The sequence below is a fragment of the Dreissena polymorpha genome, chromosome 4, assembly GCF_020536995.1.
Source record: "Dreissena polymorpha isolate Duluth1 chromosome 4, UMN_Dpol_1.0, whole genome shotgun sequence".
NCBI classification, from domain to species: domain Eukaryota; kingdom Metazoa; phylum Mollusca; class Bivalvia; order Myida; family Dreissenidae; genus Dreissena; species Dreissena polymorpha.
In genome coordinates, this window is record NC_068358.1 from 117,956,933 (window position 1) to 117,973,345 (window position 16,413).

Below are 16,413 nucleotides of genomic sequence, written 5' to 3' on the forward strand. Positions count from 1 at the left end.
CACCTTCCAATGATGGTGAACAAATGTGCTAAATGATTTTAAAATCTCATAACAAACGACACAGTAATGGCCCTGACAATCTCATTTATGGCTATTTTTGACCTTTGAACTTTAAGTGTGACCTTGACTTTGGAGATATCGATGTAATTCTTTCGCATGACACACCGTCCAATGATGGTGAACAAATGTGACAAATGATTTTAAAATCTCACATTAAATGACATAGTTATGGTCCGGACAAACTCAGTATAGCCATTTTTGACCTTTGAACTAAAAGTGTGACCTTGACCTTGGAGATATCGACGTACTTCTTTCGCATGATACACTGTCTCATGATGGTGAACAAATGTACGGAGTCATTTTAAAATCTAACGATAAATGAATTAGTTATGGTTCAGACAAACTTTCAGTTTAAAATGCACTAAGTAACCCCGTGACCTAGTTTTTGACCCGGCATGACCCATATTCAAACTTGACCTAGACATCATCTAGACACAACTTGTGACCAAGTTTGGTGAAGATTGGATGAAATTTTGGGACAAACCGACATACAGATCGACAAAGTGACTCCTATATAGCCCCCATTACTAATGGTAATGGGAGCCCCCATTACTAATGGTAATGGGGTGTAACAATTTGAACCTAACTAGTTGGATTTTAGCCCAAGGCATGCGACTTACATGGATTTTCCGTTATCGATTTTTTTATTCTTAAATTAAAAATGTGGGACAATCAGCAGTTAACCATTGTGTTGTCATTCGCTAATACATGCATATACAACCTACCATAAAGATAAATGTTTACACACCGCTCTTTACTGTGTATTTATATATCCGATCATCTAATATCATCACAACATAAATTTTAACAATAATTCTGGCCTTTTATGACGTTAATTTGTTAAAAAAATTCATATGATTCATCTCTTGAGATCCAAGTCACATTCAATTGCACACTTTGTGGCTATGGAGATCCATATTAAATCTAATGGCCCAATATGTGACTGTGTCTATGACAGAAAAACTCGCTTTAACAGAAGGTTAAGAACGCAATATTTACTTGAATGTAAAATTCATAAAAGAGCTCCTTGGGCAGAGACAAATTCCCGCCAAACAGGGCCTTGACACCCATCATTCAATCCTTTGATGACATCGAACAAAAACCAATTTAACACTTAATGTCCCGTGACTTTGACCTTTGAATTAGTGACACCAGTTTTAATTGGCCAATTCACATTTAAAGTATCAAACCAATTGGTCCATTAGTTGATGAGATATTGATCGGAAACTTTGTTCACACTTATTACGACAGTGATCTTTGACCTAGCGAACCAAATTTCAATAGGGGTCATTTACTGCCCAAGGCCAATGCAACATGGGACGTATCAAGCCAATCAGTCAATGCGTTGACAAGTTATTGATCGGAAACGATTTTCACACATATTGTGACAGTGACCCCAATTTCAGTGGGGGTTATGTACTGTCCTAGGCATTTGCACATGTTAAGTATCAAGCCAATCAGTCAATTCGTATACGAGTTATTGATCGGAAACGAACTCGTCTATCGATAAACCGACCGACATCCAGCAAAACAATATACCCCCGCTTCTTCGAAAGGGAGCATAATTAATACTAGCTACTTAATAAACAACACAATATCAACAATAACAAATTAGAAGTTGAATATTTATTTATTTCGTTAACGATTTGGAAAGACTAGATTTATCGTAATGTAATAGCTACATATAATAAATGATTTATTTCCAATTCAATGCTACAAAAAAGAAACTTTAAAAAGTAATCATTCAGATTAAAATTGTTTGCGTAGAAACTAAATGTCAGGGATATGCATAGAAGTACATGTACTGATTTCATCATTTTGTCTGTAGTCTGCACTTTTTTCCCCCATCGCTTTTAAAAACACAGACGGTATGAAGATGGTCCAGCATCATATCAATATTCTGAGCTATGAATCTCTGGGTATATAGTTGCTTCAACAAATTCAATATATTATTTTTGCAGATTACACATTTGCTAATACTGTGTAACTTCTGAATTTATCATTAATCTGCACTCATTAACACGACACATTAATCCATTCAACACCAGCAAGTTTATAAACGGTGTGATTAAATAAACCAAATATATCTACAATAAGAAAAAACACACGAATTAACAAACATAAAATAAAATGTTTCTATGTAGGAACATATACTAAGATATTAGTTAACAAAATATAAACATAAACCTATTTTCATACAAAAATAAATAACACAAAAATTTACACTTAAACTGAGAATGCACCAATAACGCATACGTATTTTACCCACATCTTGCATAAAAGTTTTTCATGTCAAATGCAGCAAGGGTAGCTCTAAACTACCCTATGCATTTGCCCTGTCTAGTCAGGAGCTACCCAGTCCCCCAATTAGACCATGAAACATTGCTTTACTACAACTGACAGGGTAGCTCCTGACCAGACTGAAGCCAGCATCTCAAGTAAGAAACATTGCTTTACTACAGCTGACAGGGTAGCTCCTGACCAGACTGAAGCCAGCATCTGGAGTAAGAAACATTGCTTTACTACAGCTGACAGGGTAGCTCCTGACTAGACTGAAGCCAGCATCTGGAGTAAGAAACATTGCTTTACTACAACTGACAGGGTAGGTCCTGACCAGACTGAAGCCAGCATCTGCAGGGTAGGTCCTGACCAGACTGAAGCCAGCATCTGGAGTAAGAAACATTGCTTTACTACAGCTGACAGGGTAGGTCCTGACTAGACTGAAGCCAGCATCTGAAGGGTAGGTCCTGACCAGACTGAAGCCAGCATATGGAGTAAGAACTGGGTAGGTCCTGACCAGACTGAAGCCAGCATCTGGAGTAAGAAACATTGCTTTACTACAGCTGACAGGGTAGCTCCTGACCAGACTGAAGCCAGCATCTGCAGGGTAGCTCCTGACCAGACTGAAGCCAGCATCTGGAGGAAGAAACATTGCTTTACTACAGCTGACAGGGTAGGTCCTGACTAGACTGAAGCCAGCATCTCAAGTAAGAAACATTGCTTTACTACAGCTGACAGGGTAGCTCCTGACTAGACTGAAGCCAGCATCTCAAGTAAGAAACATTGCTTTACTACAGCTGACAGGGTAGGTCCTGACTAGACTGAAGCCAGCATCTCAAGTAAGAAACATTGCTTTACAACAGCAGACAGGGTAGCTCCTGACCAGACTGAAGCCAGCATCTGCAGGGTAGGTCCTGACCAGACTGAAGCCAGCATCTGGAGTAAGAAACATTGCTTTACTACAGCTGACAGGGTAGCTCCTGACCAGACTGAAGCCAGCATCTGGAGTAAGAAACATTGCTTTACTTCAACTGACAGGGTAGGTCCTGACCAGACTGAAGCCAGCATCTGCAGGGTAGGTCCTGACCAGACTGAAGCCAGCATCTGGAGGGTAGCTCCTGACCAGACTGAAGCCAGCATCTCAAGTAAGAAACATTGCTTTACTACAGCTGACAGGGTAGGTCCTGACCAGACTGAAGCCAACATCTGGAGTAAGAAACATTGCTTTACTACAGCTGACAGGGTAGGTCCTGACCAGACTGAAGCCAGCATCTGGAATAAGAAACATTGCTTTACTACAGCTGACAGGGTAGGTCCTGACAAGACTGAAGCCAGCATCTCAAGTAAGAAACATTGCTTTACTACAGCTGACAGGGTAGCTCCTGACCAGACTGAAGCCAGCATCTGGAGTAAGAAACATTGCTTTACTACAGCTGACAGGGTAGCTCCTGACTAGACTGAAGCCAGCATCTGGAGTAAGAAACATTGCTTTACTACAACTGACAGGGTAGGTCCTGACCAGACTGAAGCCAGCATCTGCAGGGTAGGTCCTGACCAGACTGAAGCCAGCATCTGGAGTAAGAAACATTGCTTTACTACAGCTGACAGGGTAGGTCCTGACTAGACTGAAGCCAGCATCTGAAGGGTAGGTCCTGACCAGACTGAAGCCAGCATATGGAGTAAGAACTGGGTAGGTCCTGACCAGACTGAAGCCAGCATCTGGAGTAAGAAACATTGCTTTACTACAGCTGACAGGGTAGCTCCTGACCAGACTGAAGCCAGCATCTGCAGGGTAGCTCCTGACCAGACTGAAGCCAGCATCTGGAGGAAGAAACATTGCTTTACTACAGCTGACAGGGTAGGTCCTGACTAGACTGAAGCCAGCATCTCAAGTAAGAAACATTGCTTTACTACAGCTGACAGGGTAGCTCCTGACTAGACTGAAGCCAGCATCTCAAGTAAGAAACATTGCTTTACTACAGCTGACAGGGTAGGTCCTGACTAGACTGAAGCCAGCATCTCAAGTAAGAAACATTGCTTTACAACAGCAGACAGGGTAGCTCCTGACCAGACTGAAGCCAGCATCTGCAGGGTAGGTCCTGACCAGACTGAAGCCAGCATCTGGAGTAAGAAACATTGCTTTACTACAGCTGACAGGGTAGCTCCTGACCAGACTGAAGCCAGCATCTGGAGTAAGAAACATTGCTTTACTTCAACTGACAGGGTAGGTCCTGACCAGACTGAAGCCAGCATCTGCAGGGTAGGTCCTGACCAGACTGAAGCCAGCATCTGGAGGGTAGCTCCTGACCAGACTGAAGCCAGCATCTCAAGTAAGAAACATTGCTTTACTACAGCTGACAGGGTAGGTCCTGACCAGACTGAAGCCAACATCTGGAGTAAGAAACATTGCTTTACTACAGCTGACAGGGTAGGTCCTGACCAGACTGAAGCCAGCATCTGGAATAAGAAACATTGCTTTACTACAGCTGACAGGGTAGGTCCTGACAAGACTGAAGCCAGCATCTCAAGTAAGAAACATTGCTTTACTACAGCTGACAGGGTAGGTCCTGACAAGACTGAAGCCAGCATCTGGAGTAAGAAACATTTTAGCATGTTGTGGCTCATTTAAGAATTAACACAAAACTAGAGCTGTATTCACCAATAATAAACTTAATCTCCAACTCAAACTCAGTGCATTGGTATTACGGCTCCTTAGCTGAGTCTTTCATGTATGTTTCTCCAAAATACAATGAGAACAAGTTCCCCACAAGCTTCCTATGTACTGAATTCCAATACATAGGTCATTTGAGAAAATAAAACCTTGCAGACCCCTAAAAGCCAGATATTTGCATAAGGTCGTAAATTTGAAGAAATTTTGCATTGAAGATCTTGCAAATTACAAAAAAACAATGTTTGATAAGCCAGGAACATTCAAAACTATCAACAAAAGTTTTGTCAGCAACATCCTGCAGTAATACATAACAGAATGATCCTAAAACCATTAGAAATAAGAATAATGTTGCAGTAACAGCACTTTTATAATGTGCTTTCACATTATCAAAATATTTTGCTATACTTCACTTCTTGTTTTGTTGTTTCTAACTTAACGTTACTTTAAAAACAGTTACAGACTTTTGCTATTTTGAGTTATATTTCAATTTTTGTTTAACAAAATAATTTTAAGTAAATTCAGTACACTGATTGTAATTTACTATCATTCTTAATGTTAATGTTAGTTAGTAACAGTTATTGCTATTAAAATTTACAAGGAATTCCGTTTTTAGTGAAATAAGTATTACATCTGCACCTACTTTTATAGTAAAACACAAAGCATATTTGATTACAGGCTTGTTTGAATATCTGCAATCTGTTAATATGGATTTCACAAGTGTTACATGTAATATTATTATGTCTTGTTCCAAAATCGGTTAAAATTACCACAATCAATTGAATGCCTTCTATAAACAAAAATCAAATAAACAGTACCCTAGCCTAAACATAATAATGACGCAAATGCTAATATCACATATTGATCCATGCATAAATACATCATATAATATATATATATATATATATATATATATATCAACAAAGCTATTGTCAAGCAATATGGTCCCCTACTGGCTCCACCATTGTTGGAAATTCCACCATTTTCAGAATTGTTTCATTATTTTTTTTGGTTGTCATAGCAACCACAATTTTTGACGTAGGAACAAAATGAAATGACGTGCATAATGTCCATATTGCCATCTATCCATGTTGCAAGTTTCATGAAAAAATATTAAGAACTTTAAAAGTTATCGCAGGATCCAGAAAAGTGTGTCGGACTGACTGACAGACAGACTGACAGACAGACGGAGTGCAAACCATAAGTTCCCTCCGGTGAAACCGGTAGGGGACAATAAATAAAACACCAGATTGTATGTACATTTGTACAACATTTACATTTAATTTCTAATGTGACTGACTGGAAATCAACAAGTACACTTCAAGACTCAAATGACGTGGGCAGTCTCTGCTTGTACATGTACGCCAGGGCTTTTGCTGCCAAGCACAGAGATTCCCGCCTGCTGACACCAGTGACCCCTAGCTGCCAGTCAGTGTGACCTATGTGTGGACATGCCTCCTCTATCACCTGACCTACTGTCACGCTAAAACCAGACCAGCGCAGCGGGTAGTCTTTATCTGTCTGGTCCTGGATTTTCAGTATGTATTCAGCTGGTATTGGGGCGGGCTGGGAAAATGTCTGTAGATCAATTCTGTGCACGGGGTCTTGAAGAATTAGACAGCTTAACTCGTACCATCTGCAAGACAATTGTACTATTGGTAGTACAAACACATAAATAGTGACAAAGAAGGTGTTATATTTAAAACAAGAGCACCGCATAACGGGTGCCAACGCTCGGCTGCAGGTGCAGTTTTGAATAAATGAAAGCTTGTCAGATTATTTTTTTTTAGAGGTCACAGTGACCTTGACCTTTGACCTAGTGACCCCAAAATGGGTGTTGCATGTAGAACTCATCAAGGTGCATCCACATATAAAGTTTCAAAGTTGTAGGTGGAAGCACTTTGATTGTAGAGACAATTGTCAAGGTTTTAGCACGACGCGGACGGCGAGCTGGCTATGACAATACCTTGGGTTTTCTCCGAAAACAGCCGACCTAATAATAACTGTTCAACCATAATATTTTCATTCAAACAAACACATATTGAAAGTTGACTAAGACATAACATACGTTTGTTAAAAATAATTTATACAAGAGCTTTATCAGAGACAAAACAGCAGTCCCATACCTGGTTCATGGAGTAAGACCAAAAGACATTCATTAACCTATTTGCGCTCATAAGCAAACTTAAAATTGCTATATGGAATCAGCATAAAGTAGAACAGCCTGCGTGCAAATCACAGGTTGTTCAGGCTTTATGCTGTTTACTGATCATCAGTATCTTAGGTTTGGAAATGATGTCTTTTTAACATCAGGCTGGCAGAACGGTCTTTAATATAATTTGATTTTCTTAGGGACACAAAATGCATCAAAATGCCTATCCAAGCGGTAAGGGGGATTTATTTTTGAAATACTTTTTAGTTATAGCAGGATGCAAATGTTAGTTTTCAATTATTTCTGTCACATATTCACCATATGGCCCTCTATACACATACCAAGTTTCATCAACCAAGCTCAGTAATTTTAAATTATTCTGGCAGGATTCTGATTTTAGTTTTATTCTCTGTAACCGTGGCAACCACAAATTCTCATTTTCTGTTGGACGAAAAACTTAGATAACATACCCAATGTGGCTCTCCATCAACATACTGAGCTTCATCAACCAGGGCATATTCATATGGGTGAAAGGGGATGGAGCCAGTCCAAGAATATCTTAACGGGGATTTAATGAATATTTTAATTTACTTTGTTTTTATGCTCCCCCAAAATTTATTTTGGGGGAGCATATAGTCGCCGCTTCGTCTGTCCGTCCTTCTGTGCACAATTTTTGTTCGGGCTATTTCTCAGCAATTAATGACCAGAATTTAATGAAACTTTATGGGAAGCTTCACTACCAAGAGGAGATGTGCATATTATCAGCGGGTTCTGGTCGGATGATTTTTCACAGAGTTATGTCCCTTTGAAATTTTCTATAAACTGTACATATAGTGCAATCCTTGTCCGGGCTATTTCTCAGCAACTAATGACCGGAATTCAATGAAACTTTATGGGAAGCTTCACTACCAAGAGGATATGTGCATATTATCAGCGGTTTCTGGTCGCATGATTTATTCACAGTTATTAGTTTTTATGAAATTTTCTATAAAAAAATTCTTGTCCCCCCAACTTCTGTGCCCTCAAGACGTTTCCTTTTATCTGAATATATAATGCAATATTGTGACAAAAAAACACTTTGGCGAGCATCACCCATCTCCGACGGTTTCTTGTATTAGTTATTTTTTGTTGGATTTTTTGCTTCTTTCAACAGTATTTCAGTCATACCACAGTCATATTTACCACCCAAACTGGGTTAGTTGGTTCACCAGTACTAAGTGTACTGACATAGCCGGCCCTCAGTTCTTTTACATAGATATCCTTATTCCAAATGGATACATGTAATGCTGTAGCAGCATTTAAAAACCTTGTTTTACTGGAATTCAATTTTTTTAAATCATTATTTATTTGATTACCACAGGATCCAGATTTTAAATGTGCTGTTACTCATAAACATGAAGAGACATTTTAGTCATTGAAGAGAAATTTTAGTAATTTAAATTAACTTCAATACAAACACAATAAAAGTGTGTCAAAACATAAGCACAATTTTAAAGAATATCCACTGATTTTTTGTTCAATTGCATATGAGCAACACAAAATTGTTGTGATCGAGGAGCATTTAAAAATTTAATATTCAAAGGCCAATTTAGTTAAAAAATCAATCAACATGAAACATGGCAATGCTATGAAAGCGAGGAAGGAATTCTTCATAAACAAGAGGCTGACTGATGCCATTTTTAAACAATCATATGAATGCAATGTGTAGCTATTGTTTCTTTATCAGCTTTGATGCAAATTAGGCATAAGTACCCCATAATTCATAAACACATGAAATGCTGAGAAATGCTTGTTTATTCTTTAAATCTCACCTGTCAGGAAGCATTTCCACAATGAATCCCTCAAGGGACACAATTGGCTGGTTGTCGGGTATGCTGGCCGACTGGCGAAGGTTCTGTATCCGTTCCTGGGCCCCTTTAACGCCGGAAGTGAAACCCACCGGCTGTGCTGCAGTCGTCGCGGTGCTTGCCTTTGGAAAGGAATAATGAAGTAAAAAAAGAAATATTATTTTTTAACTATATAGTATATGATGTTTTATGAATTTACGAAGTGTGGACACTTTGTATGGGACCTTTAATTGATCTATAGATATCATTTAAGGGAATTAATGTGAATATTCAAGCGAATTTCAATCAGAAGTTAGAAAGTAGTTGAAGTTAGGGACAATTTAAAGCGAGATTATACGATTTCTATATGTTCTGAATTGTAATATATTGATGAAAATATGTTACAATTAACACAAAATAGGCAAGAAAAATTATAAATTGAAGACAAATTTCATAAAATGTAGCAAAGACAAATTAGCTTACAAGCCGATTGTGACAAAGATATTTCGTAAATATTTTCCTACAATAACCGAAGCATTCGTTGTTTGATTAGGATCAGTAAGAGTTCGTGTGTCGTATGAATAGATATCGTTGCTGGAATTAACAGGAGTGCCAAAGTGTCACAAAATACGCCCTTTTGAAGGTTTTTGACATCATCAGGACACAACTTCTGACTAAATTTGGTGAAAATCAGAGGAAAACTACTTCAATTATATATATAGAGAGAGCGGACAACATGCTTAATGCTTGAAATGCACTTGGTGACCTCATTACCTAGTTTTTGACCCTGCATGACCCATATTTGACCTTGACCTAAATATCATGTACACACAACTTCTGACCAAATTTGGTGAAGATCTGATAAAAACTACTTCAATAAGAGAGCAGACACCATGCTAAATCCTTGAAATACACTTAATTACCCTGTGAACTAGTTTTTGACCCGGCATGACCCATATTCGACATGACCTAGAAATGGTCTAGATAAACTTCTGACCAAATTTGGTGAAGATCGGATGAAAACTTCTTCAGTTAGAGAGCGGAAACCATGCTTAATCCTTGAAATGCACTAAGTGTCCCTGTGACCTAGTTTTTGATCCCACATAACCCATATTTGAGCTTGACCTAGATATTGTCTAGATACAACTTCTGACCAAATTTAGTGAAGATCGGATGAAAACTACTTGAATTAGAGAGCGGACACCATGCTTAATCCTTGAAATGCACTTAGCTTCCCCGTGACCTAGTCTTTGACCGGGCATGACTCATATTCCAACTTGACCTAGATATTGTCTAGATACAACTTCTGACCAAATTTGGTGAAGATCGGATGAAAACTTCTTCACTTAGAGAGCGAAACCATGCTTAATCCTTAAAATGCACTAAGTGACCCCGTGACCAAGTTTTTGACCCGACATGACCCATATTCGAACTTGACCTAGATATTGTCTAGATACATCTTCTGACCAAGTTAACTGAAGAATGGATGAAAACTATTTGAATTTGACTGTACAGACATTTTCGATTTCAGAATTAAATATCTTGCTTATTTTGCTTTTTTCCTCTTAACTTTTATTTTAATTTATATTGAAATATATGTTTAATATTTTTTAACACATTTTATATAAATTCATAAACATTTGACAAAATCGCATAATCTCGCTTTAATGTAAAGTGGAAAATTTTTCAAGTGATCATAGTTCTGATAAATCTCGTCTTAGCCCATGCCTTTACAATCATTTTAAATCATTTTGGTCATTCAACAGTTCTCGTTTGCACAAGGTCCACCAAATGCTTTAAGAGGATTTTAAATTACAAATTAGGGACCATTTTTTGTGTGGTGGAAAAATAGAAAAATTTCTCTACACATTAAGGTTATAAAATTGTTAAAGTTTAAGCGTGATCCACTGAAAAATTGAAAGTTGAAAAAAAAGCTTCAGGCAACAATATAATACATAATAGAACAAGAGGGCCTGAAAGGCCCAAAGTTGCTCACCTGAGATAACAAGATATTATTGGGACAAATTTTCTGACCAGTTTCATGAACATTGGACAATAGATGTGGCCTCTAGAGTGTCAACAAGGTTTTACTATAGCCATATAAGAAAAAATGCCACGCCCCCTGGCAGCCATGTTTTTCAACCAACCTGCATCATTCTTGAACTCTTCCAAGATATTATCGGGATGAATCTTCTGACCAAGTTTCATGAAGATCTGACAGTAAATGTGGCCTCTAGAGTGTTAACAAGATTTTACTATAGCCGTATATAGCCATTTAAGGAAAAATGCCCCGCCCCTTGGCAGCCATGTTTTTCAAGCAAAGGTTACCATTTTTGAACTCATTCAAGATATCAGTGGGACAAATCTTCTGAGCAAGTTTCATGAAGATCGGAAAATAAATGTGGCCTCTAGAGTGTTAACAAGGTTTTACTATTGCCATATAAGGAAAAATGCCCTGCACCCTGGCGGCCATGTTTTTCAACCAACCGGCATCATTTTCGAACTCGTCCAAGATATTATTGGGATGAATCTTCTGACCAAGTTTTATGAAGATCAGACAATAACTGTGGCCTCTAGAGTTTTAACAAGATTTTATTATAGCCATATAAGGAAAAATGCCCCGCCCCTTGGCAGCCATTTTTTTCAAGCAAACGTAACCATTTTTGAACTCATCCAAGATATCATTGAAATATCATTCTAACCAAATTTCACGAAGATTGGACAATAAATGTGGCCTCTAGAGAGTTAACAAGGCAAATGTTGAAGCCACACAGCGCACAACGGAAAATGGACAAAAAGCGATCACAAAAGCTCCCATGAGCACGTTGTGCTCAGGTGAGCTAAAAACACACAAAAGGCAAATTTCTTTAACATTAAGGTCATTCAACCATGAAAGTTTGAACATAATCCACCCAATAGTTAAAATGGTATTTAAAAATACATTCTTCAGGATGATCAGATGAAAAAGTACAATACTAAAATTTCAGCGATTATTTTTCCTACTTAATAAAGTACCGGAAAACGGCACTTTCCCAATTAGAAAAAAGTACAAATTTCCCAATTGCTGTCCAAAAAATTCCCAATTAACAGTTTAAAAAAAACACAAGAGCACTGCCTTGCGGATGCAGACCGCTCATCTATTTTTCTTTTTAAAGGTGTAGAGACCTATCTCAATTTCAATCACAAAGGAGGGAGGAATCGAGTGGAGAGGGGTGTATAGTGTGGGGGGTCATTTATTACATTATCTTCCAAAAATGCAAACAAATGCCAAAAAAAATAATTTTTTTGTTTGGGGGGGGGGGGGAATTCTTGGGTGGGATGGTGGGACGGTATTTCAAAAATAAAATAATAAAAATAAATATTTTTGTGTTTTTTAACCATGTTTGAAAAAAACAAGAGATGTGTTTGTCAGAAACACAATGCCCTCTATTGCGCCGCTATGAAAAATTGTTTTTTTTTTTTGTTTTTTTTTAACTTTGACCTTGAACAATGACCTTGACCTTGAACTTCCACCACTCAAAATGTGCAGCTTTATGAGAACGCCGCTTTGAAATATATTTTTTTGACCTTTGACCTTGAAGGATGACCTTGACCTTAAAGGATGACCTAGAGCTTGAACTTCCACCACTCAAAATGTGCAGCTTCATGATAACGCCGCTTTGAAATATTTTTTTTGACCTTTGACCTTGAAGGATGACCTTGAAGAGTGACCTTGACCATGAACTTTCACCACTCAAAATGTGCAGCTTCATGAGAACGCCACTTTGAAATTATTATTTTTTTACCTTGAAGGATGACCTTGACCTTGAACTTCCACCACTCAAAAAGTGCAGCTTCATGAGAACGCCGCTTTGAATTTTTTTTTTTTTTTTTTTTTTACCTTGAAGGATGACCTTGACCTTGAAGAATGACCTTAACCTTGAATTATGACCACTCAAAATGTGCAGCTTCATGAGATACACATGCATGCCAAATATAAAGTTGCTATCTTCAATATTAAACAAGATGTGTTTGTGAAACACAATTTCCCCCTATATGATGTTTGACCTTAAAGGATGACCATGACCTTGTGAAGGATGACCTTGACCTTGACCTTTCACCACTCAAAATGTGCAGCTCCATGAGATACACATGCATGCCAAATATCAAGTTGCTATTTTTAATATTGCAAAAGTATTCATAAAATAAGCGATTTGGGCCACATATATTTGACCTCTGACCTTGAAGGATGACCTTGACCTTTCACCACTCAAAATGTGCAGCTCCATGAGATGCACATGCATGCCAAATATCAAGTTGCTATCTTCAATATTGCAAAAGTATTTATAAAATAAGCGATTTGGGCCACATATATCTGACCTCTGACCTTGAAGGATGACCTTGACCTTTCACCACTCAAAATGTGCAGCTCTATGAGATACACATGCATGCCAAATATCAAGTTGCTATCTTCAATATTGCAAAAGTATTCATAAAATGAGCAATTTTGGCGACATTTATTTGACCTCTGACCTTGAAGGATGACCTTGACCTTTCACCACTCAAAATGTGCAGCTTCATGAGATACACATGCATGCCAAATATGAAGTTGCTATCTTCAATATAGCAAAAGTTATTGCAAAATGTTAAAGTTGGCGCAAACAGACCAACAGACAGACAGGGCAAAAACAATATGTCCTCCACTATTATAGTGGGGGACATAAAAAGTTATGGGCAATGTTAACCGGGGGCATAAAACAATTTTTTTGGGGGTGGGAGGTTATAGTGTGAGGGTGTGGTGGTCATTTATTATATGATCTTTCATTAAAAAAATAAATAAAGGGGGGATTGAGGGGGGGGGGGGGGCGCGTGGGGGATGGTTTGGGTGGAGTCTATTGTGGTATGTCAGGTAAGAGTTGTTTTGTCAAAGTATTAATTGAAACTAATCATAAATAAAGAAGTTATGGCAATTTTAGCAAAATTTAATAATTTGACCATGAGAGTCAAGGTCATTCAAAGGTCAAGGTAAACTTCAACTTGCCAGGTACAGTACAATGAAATGAGTATGATAGCATGAAAGTATTTGAAGTTTAAAAGCAATAGCCTTGATACTTTAGAAGTAAAGTGGAGCTAAACACAAAATGTAACCATACGTTCAAAGTTACTAAGTCAAAAAAGGGCCATAATTCCGTAAAAATGACAACCAGAGTTATGCAACTTGTCCTTTACTGTCCCCTTATGATAGTTTGTGAGTGTTCCAAGTATGAAAGCAATATCTATGATACTAGGGGTAAAGTGGACCAAAACACAAAACTTAACCAAATTTTCAAGTATAAAGGGCCCATAATTCCGTCAAAATGCCAGTCAGAGTTACATAACTTAGCCTGCACAGTCCCCTTACGATAGTTAGCAAGTGTTGTAAGTATGAAAGCAATAGCTTTGATACTTTAGGAAAAAAGTGGACCTTAACACAAAACTTAACCAAATTTTCAATTTTCTAAGTATAAAAAGGGCACATAATTCTGTCAAATTTCCAGTCAGAGTAACATAACTTAGCCTGCACAGTACCATTATGATAGTTAGTAAGTGTTGCAAGTATGAAAGCAATAGCTTTGATACTTAAGGAATAAAATGGACCTAAACACTAAACTTAACCAAAATTTTCAATTTTCTAAGCAGTAAAAGGGAAAAACAGTGTATTATGTGAAGTGGGAATAAGACATCAATCTGAGGATGGCTTTGTTCAGTGAAATAATCTGATTTACAACACAAAATGATTCAAATACATGGCATGGACTCAGTTTTTAATAAGATAAGTACATGTAACTGAGTACATGCATTCAATAGGATAAGAAACTGTGTCCATGCTTGGCATGGGCACAGTTTTCAAAAGGATGAGAAACTGTGTCCATGCTTGGCATGGACACAGTTTTCAATAGGAAGAGAAACTGCGTCCATGCTTGGCATGGACACAGTTTTCAATAGGAAGAGAAACTGTGTCCATGCTTGGCATGGACACAGTTTTCAAAAGGATGAGAAACTGTGTCCATGCTTGGCATGAACACAGTTTTCAATAAGATGGGAAACTGTGTTCAAAAGGATGAGAAACTGTGTCCATGCTTGGCATGGACACAGTTTTCAATAAGATGGGAAACTGTGTTCAAAAGGATGAGAAACTGTTTTCAATTGGATGAGTTTTCAATAAGCTGTTTTTTAGGCCTGGTATGCTGGTTTACATATGTCAAATAGTTGGTCAATGTATAGAGTATGCACTTTGTATTATGCATTCATTGGCTATAAATATAGGTTCTGTAGTACGCTTACGTGCACATAGTTCAATGTCATTACATTGCATGTGTAGCTTTAAACCTGACTGTCATAGAGCAGTTTGCAAAACCGACGGACAGTTTACATTTGATTTCTAATTGCTTCTGTGTTTGCACCAAGGGGTTCATTTAAGATGCAAATCATTAATGCAGTACATATTTTTATTGTCTGTTATAAATAAGTATATTACCATGTTTGACTTTAAATTTAGGAGCTAAATGAATGTTTTGAGAAATAGTTCATATTTAATAAAATATGTAACATGGGATGTAGTCAGTGTTTAAGTATCAAATGATGCCATGTTGAACAAATATAAAATTGTAGTACATAAATGCCTACTCAAAACTGGCATGAATATGTGATATAAGCATTCTATTAAATGTATGGAAATTGAAACATTTATAAAGAAAACAAAGTGAAATTGAAACAAAAAAATTCAATTACAGCATACATAACTGGTTCCCATTTATAAACAACATTCAAATACAAAATGAATTCCCGTATTTACAGTTAAAACAAAAAAAGGGTGTTGCTACGCAATAAAACCCTATTCTCAAGTTATTGAGTTGAATACAGTTTACATATTTTGAAGTAACTTTGAGATTGATCTTGATCCTCATGGTCATAATCAAAGCCTATGTGTGCATGCAAGACACCAACAAGCTTAATTTCAGCTTAATTTTAGAACAATAAATATATGCCCATATTTAAAAACCATTCCCAATATATTGATAATTAACAGTTTGTATATTACAACAAACATCAATATTTATCAACAAAACTGGTCTATAATGAATACAAAGCTGTGAATAACGTAACTGTGAACTTTCTACACACAATATCTTCATCTAAATTCAAGTTACTTTGCATAAATTTTTTTGCTATTGTAAGTAATAGTGGACTTTACCTATAACCAACTGGTGAAAAATTAAATCACATGCTAGTAATCATATACACAAATTTCCGGTCAATAAATCCATCCAAATTGAATTTTTTACCGGATAACAATTTATGTATTTCCAGTTACAGTAACCTTGACCTTATTGGTTCTAAGTGCTTTCACAAGCTTGATATGCGTGTAATGTATATTAACAACAAGATGTGTTTGTGAAACACAATGT

At 37.3% G+C, this 16,413-nt stretch overlaps 2 protein-coding genes across 4 annotated transcripts in view; both read right to left on the bottom strand.

Moving 5' to 3' along the window:
- Positions 1-1,671: 1,671 nt before the first annotated feature.
- Positions 1,672-4,177, bottom strand: LOC127879639 (uncharacterized). 2 transcript variants are annotated; one of them, XM_052426617.1, is made up of 3 exons: positions 3,954-4,177; positions 3,720-3,851; positions 1,672-2,768 (listed from the first exon to the last, which is right to left on the bottom strand). In XM_052426617.1, exons 1-3 carry the CDS (start codon positions 4,175-4,177, stop codon positions 2,495-2,497), a joined length of 630 nt encoding a protein of 209 aa, XP_052282577.1. In that variant the 3' UTR covers positions 1,672-2,494. The 2 variants fall into 2 exon arrangements, with proteins under 2 accessions (XP_052282577.1, XP_052282576.1); XM_052426616.1 differs by having other exon boundaries at positions 3,720-4,177.
- Positions 1,672-16,413, bottom strand: part of LOC127879632 (protein PRRC1-A-like) — a 42,612-nt gene continuing 27,870 nt past the window's right edge. For both annotated transcript variants that reach the window (XM_052426602.1, XM_052426604.1), the window contains exons 6-7: positions 8,972-9,129; positions 1,672-6,644 (exon numbers count right to left, since the gene is read on the bottom strand). In XM_052426602.1, coding sequence (XP_052282562.1) covers positions 6,329-6,644; positions 8,972-9,129 — 474 coding nt within the window. In that variant the 3' untranslated portion in view covers positions 1,672-6,328. The remainder of the gene's footprint in view (positions 6,645-8,971; positions 9,130-16,413) is intronic.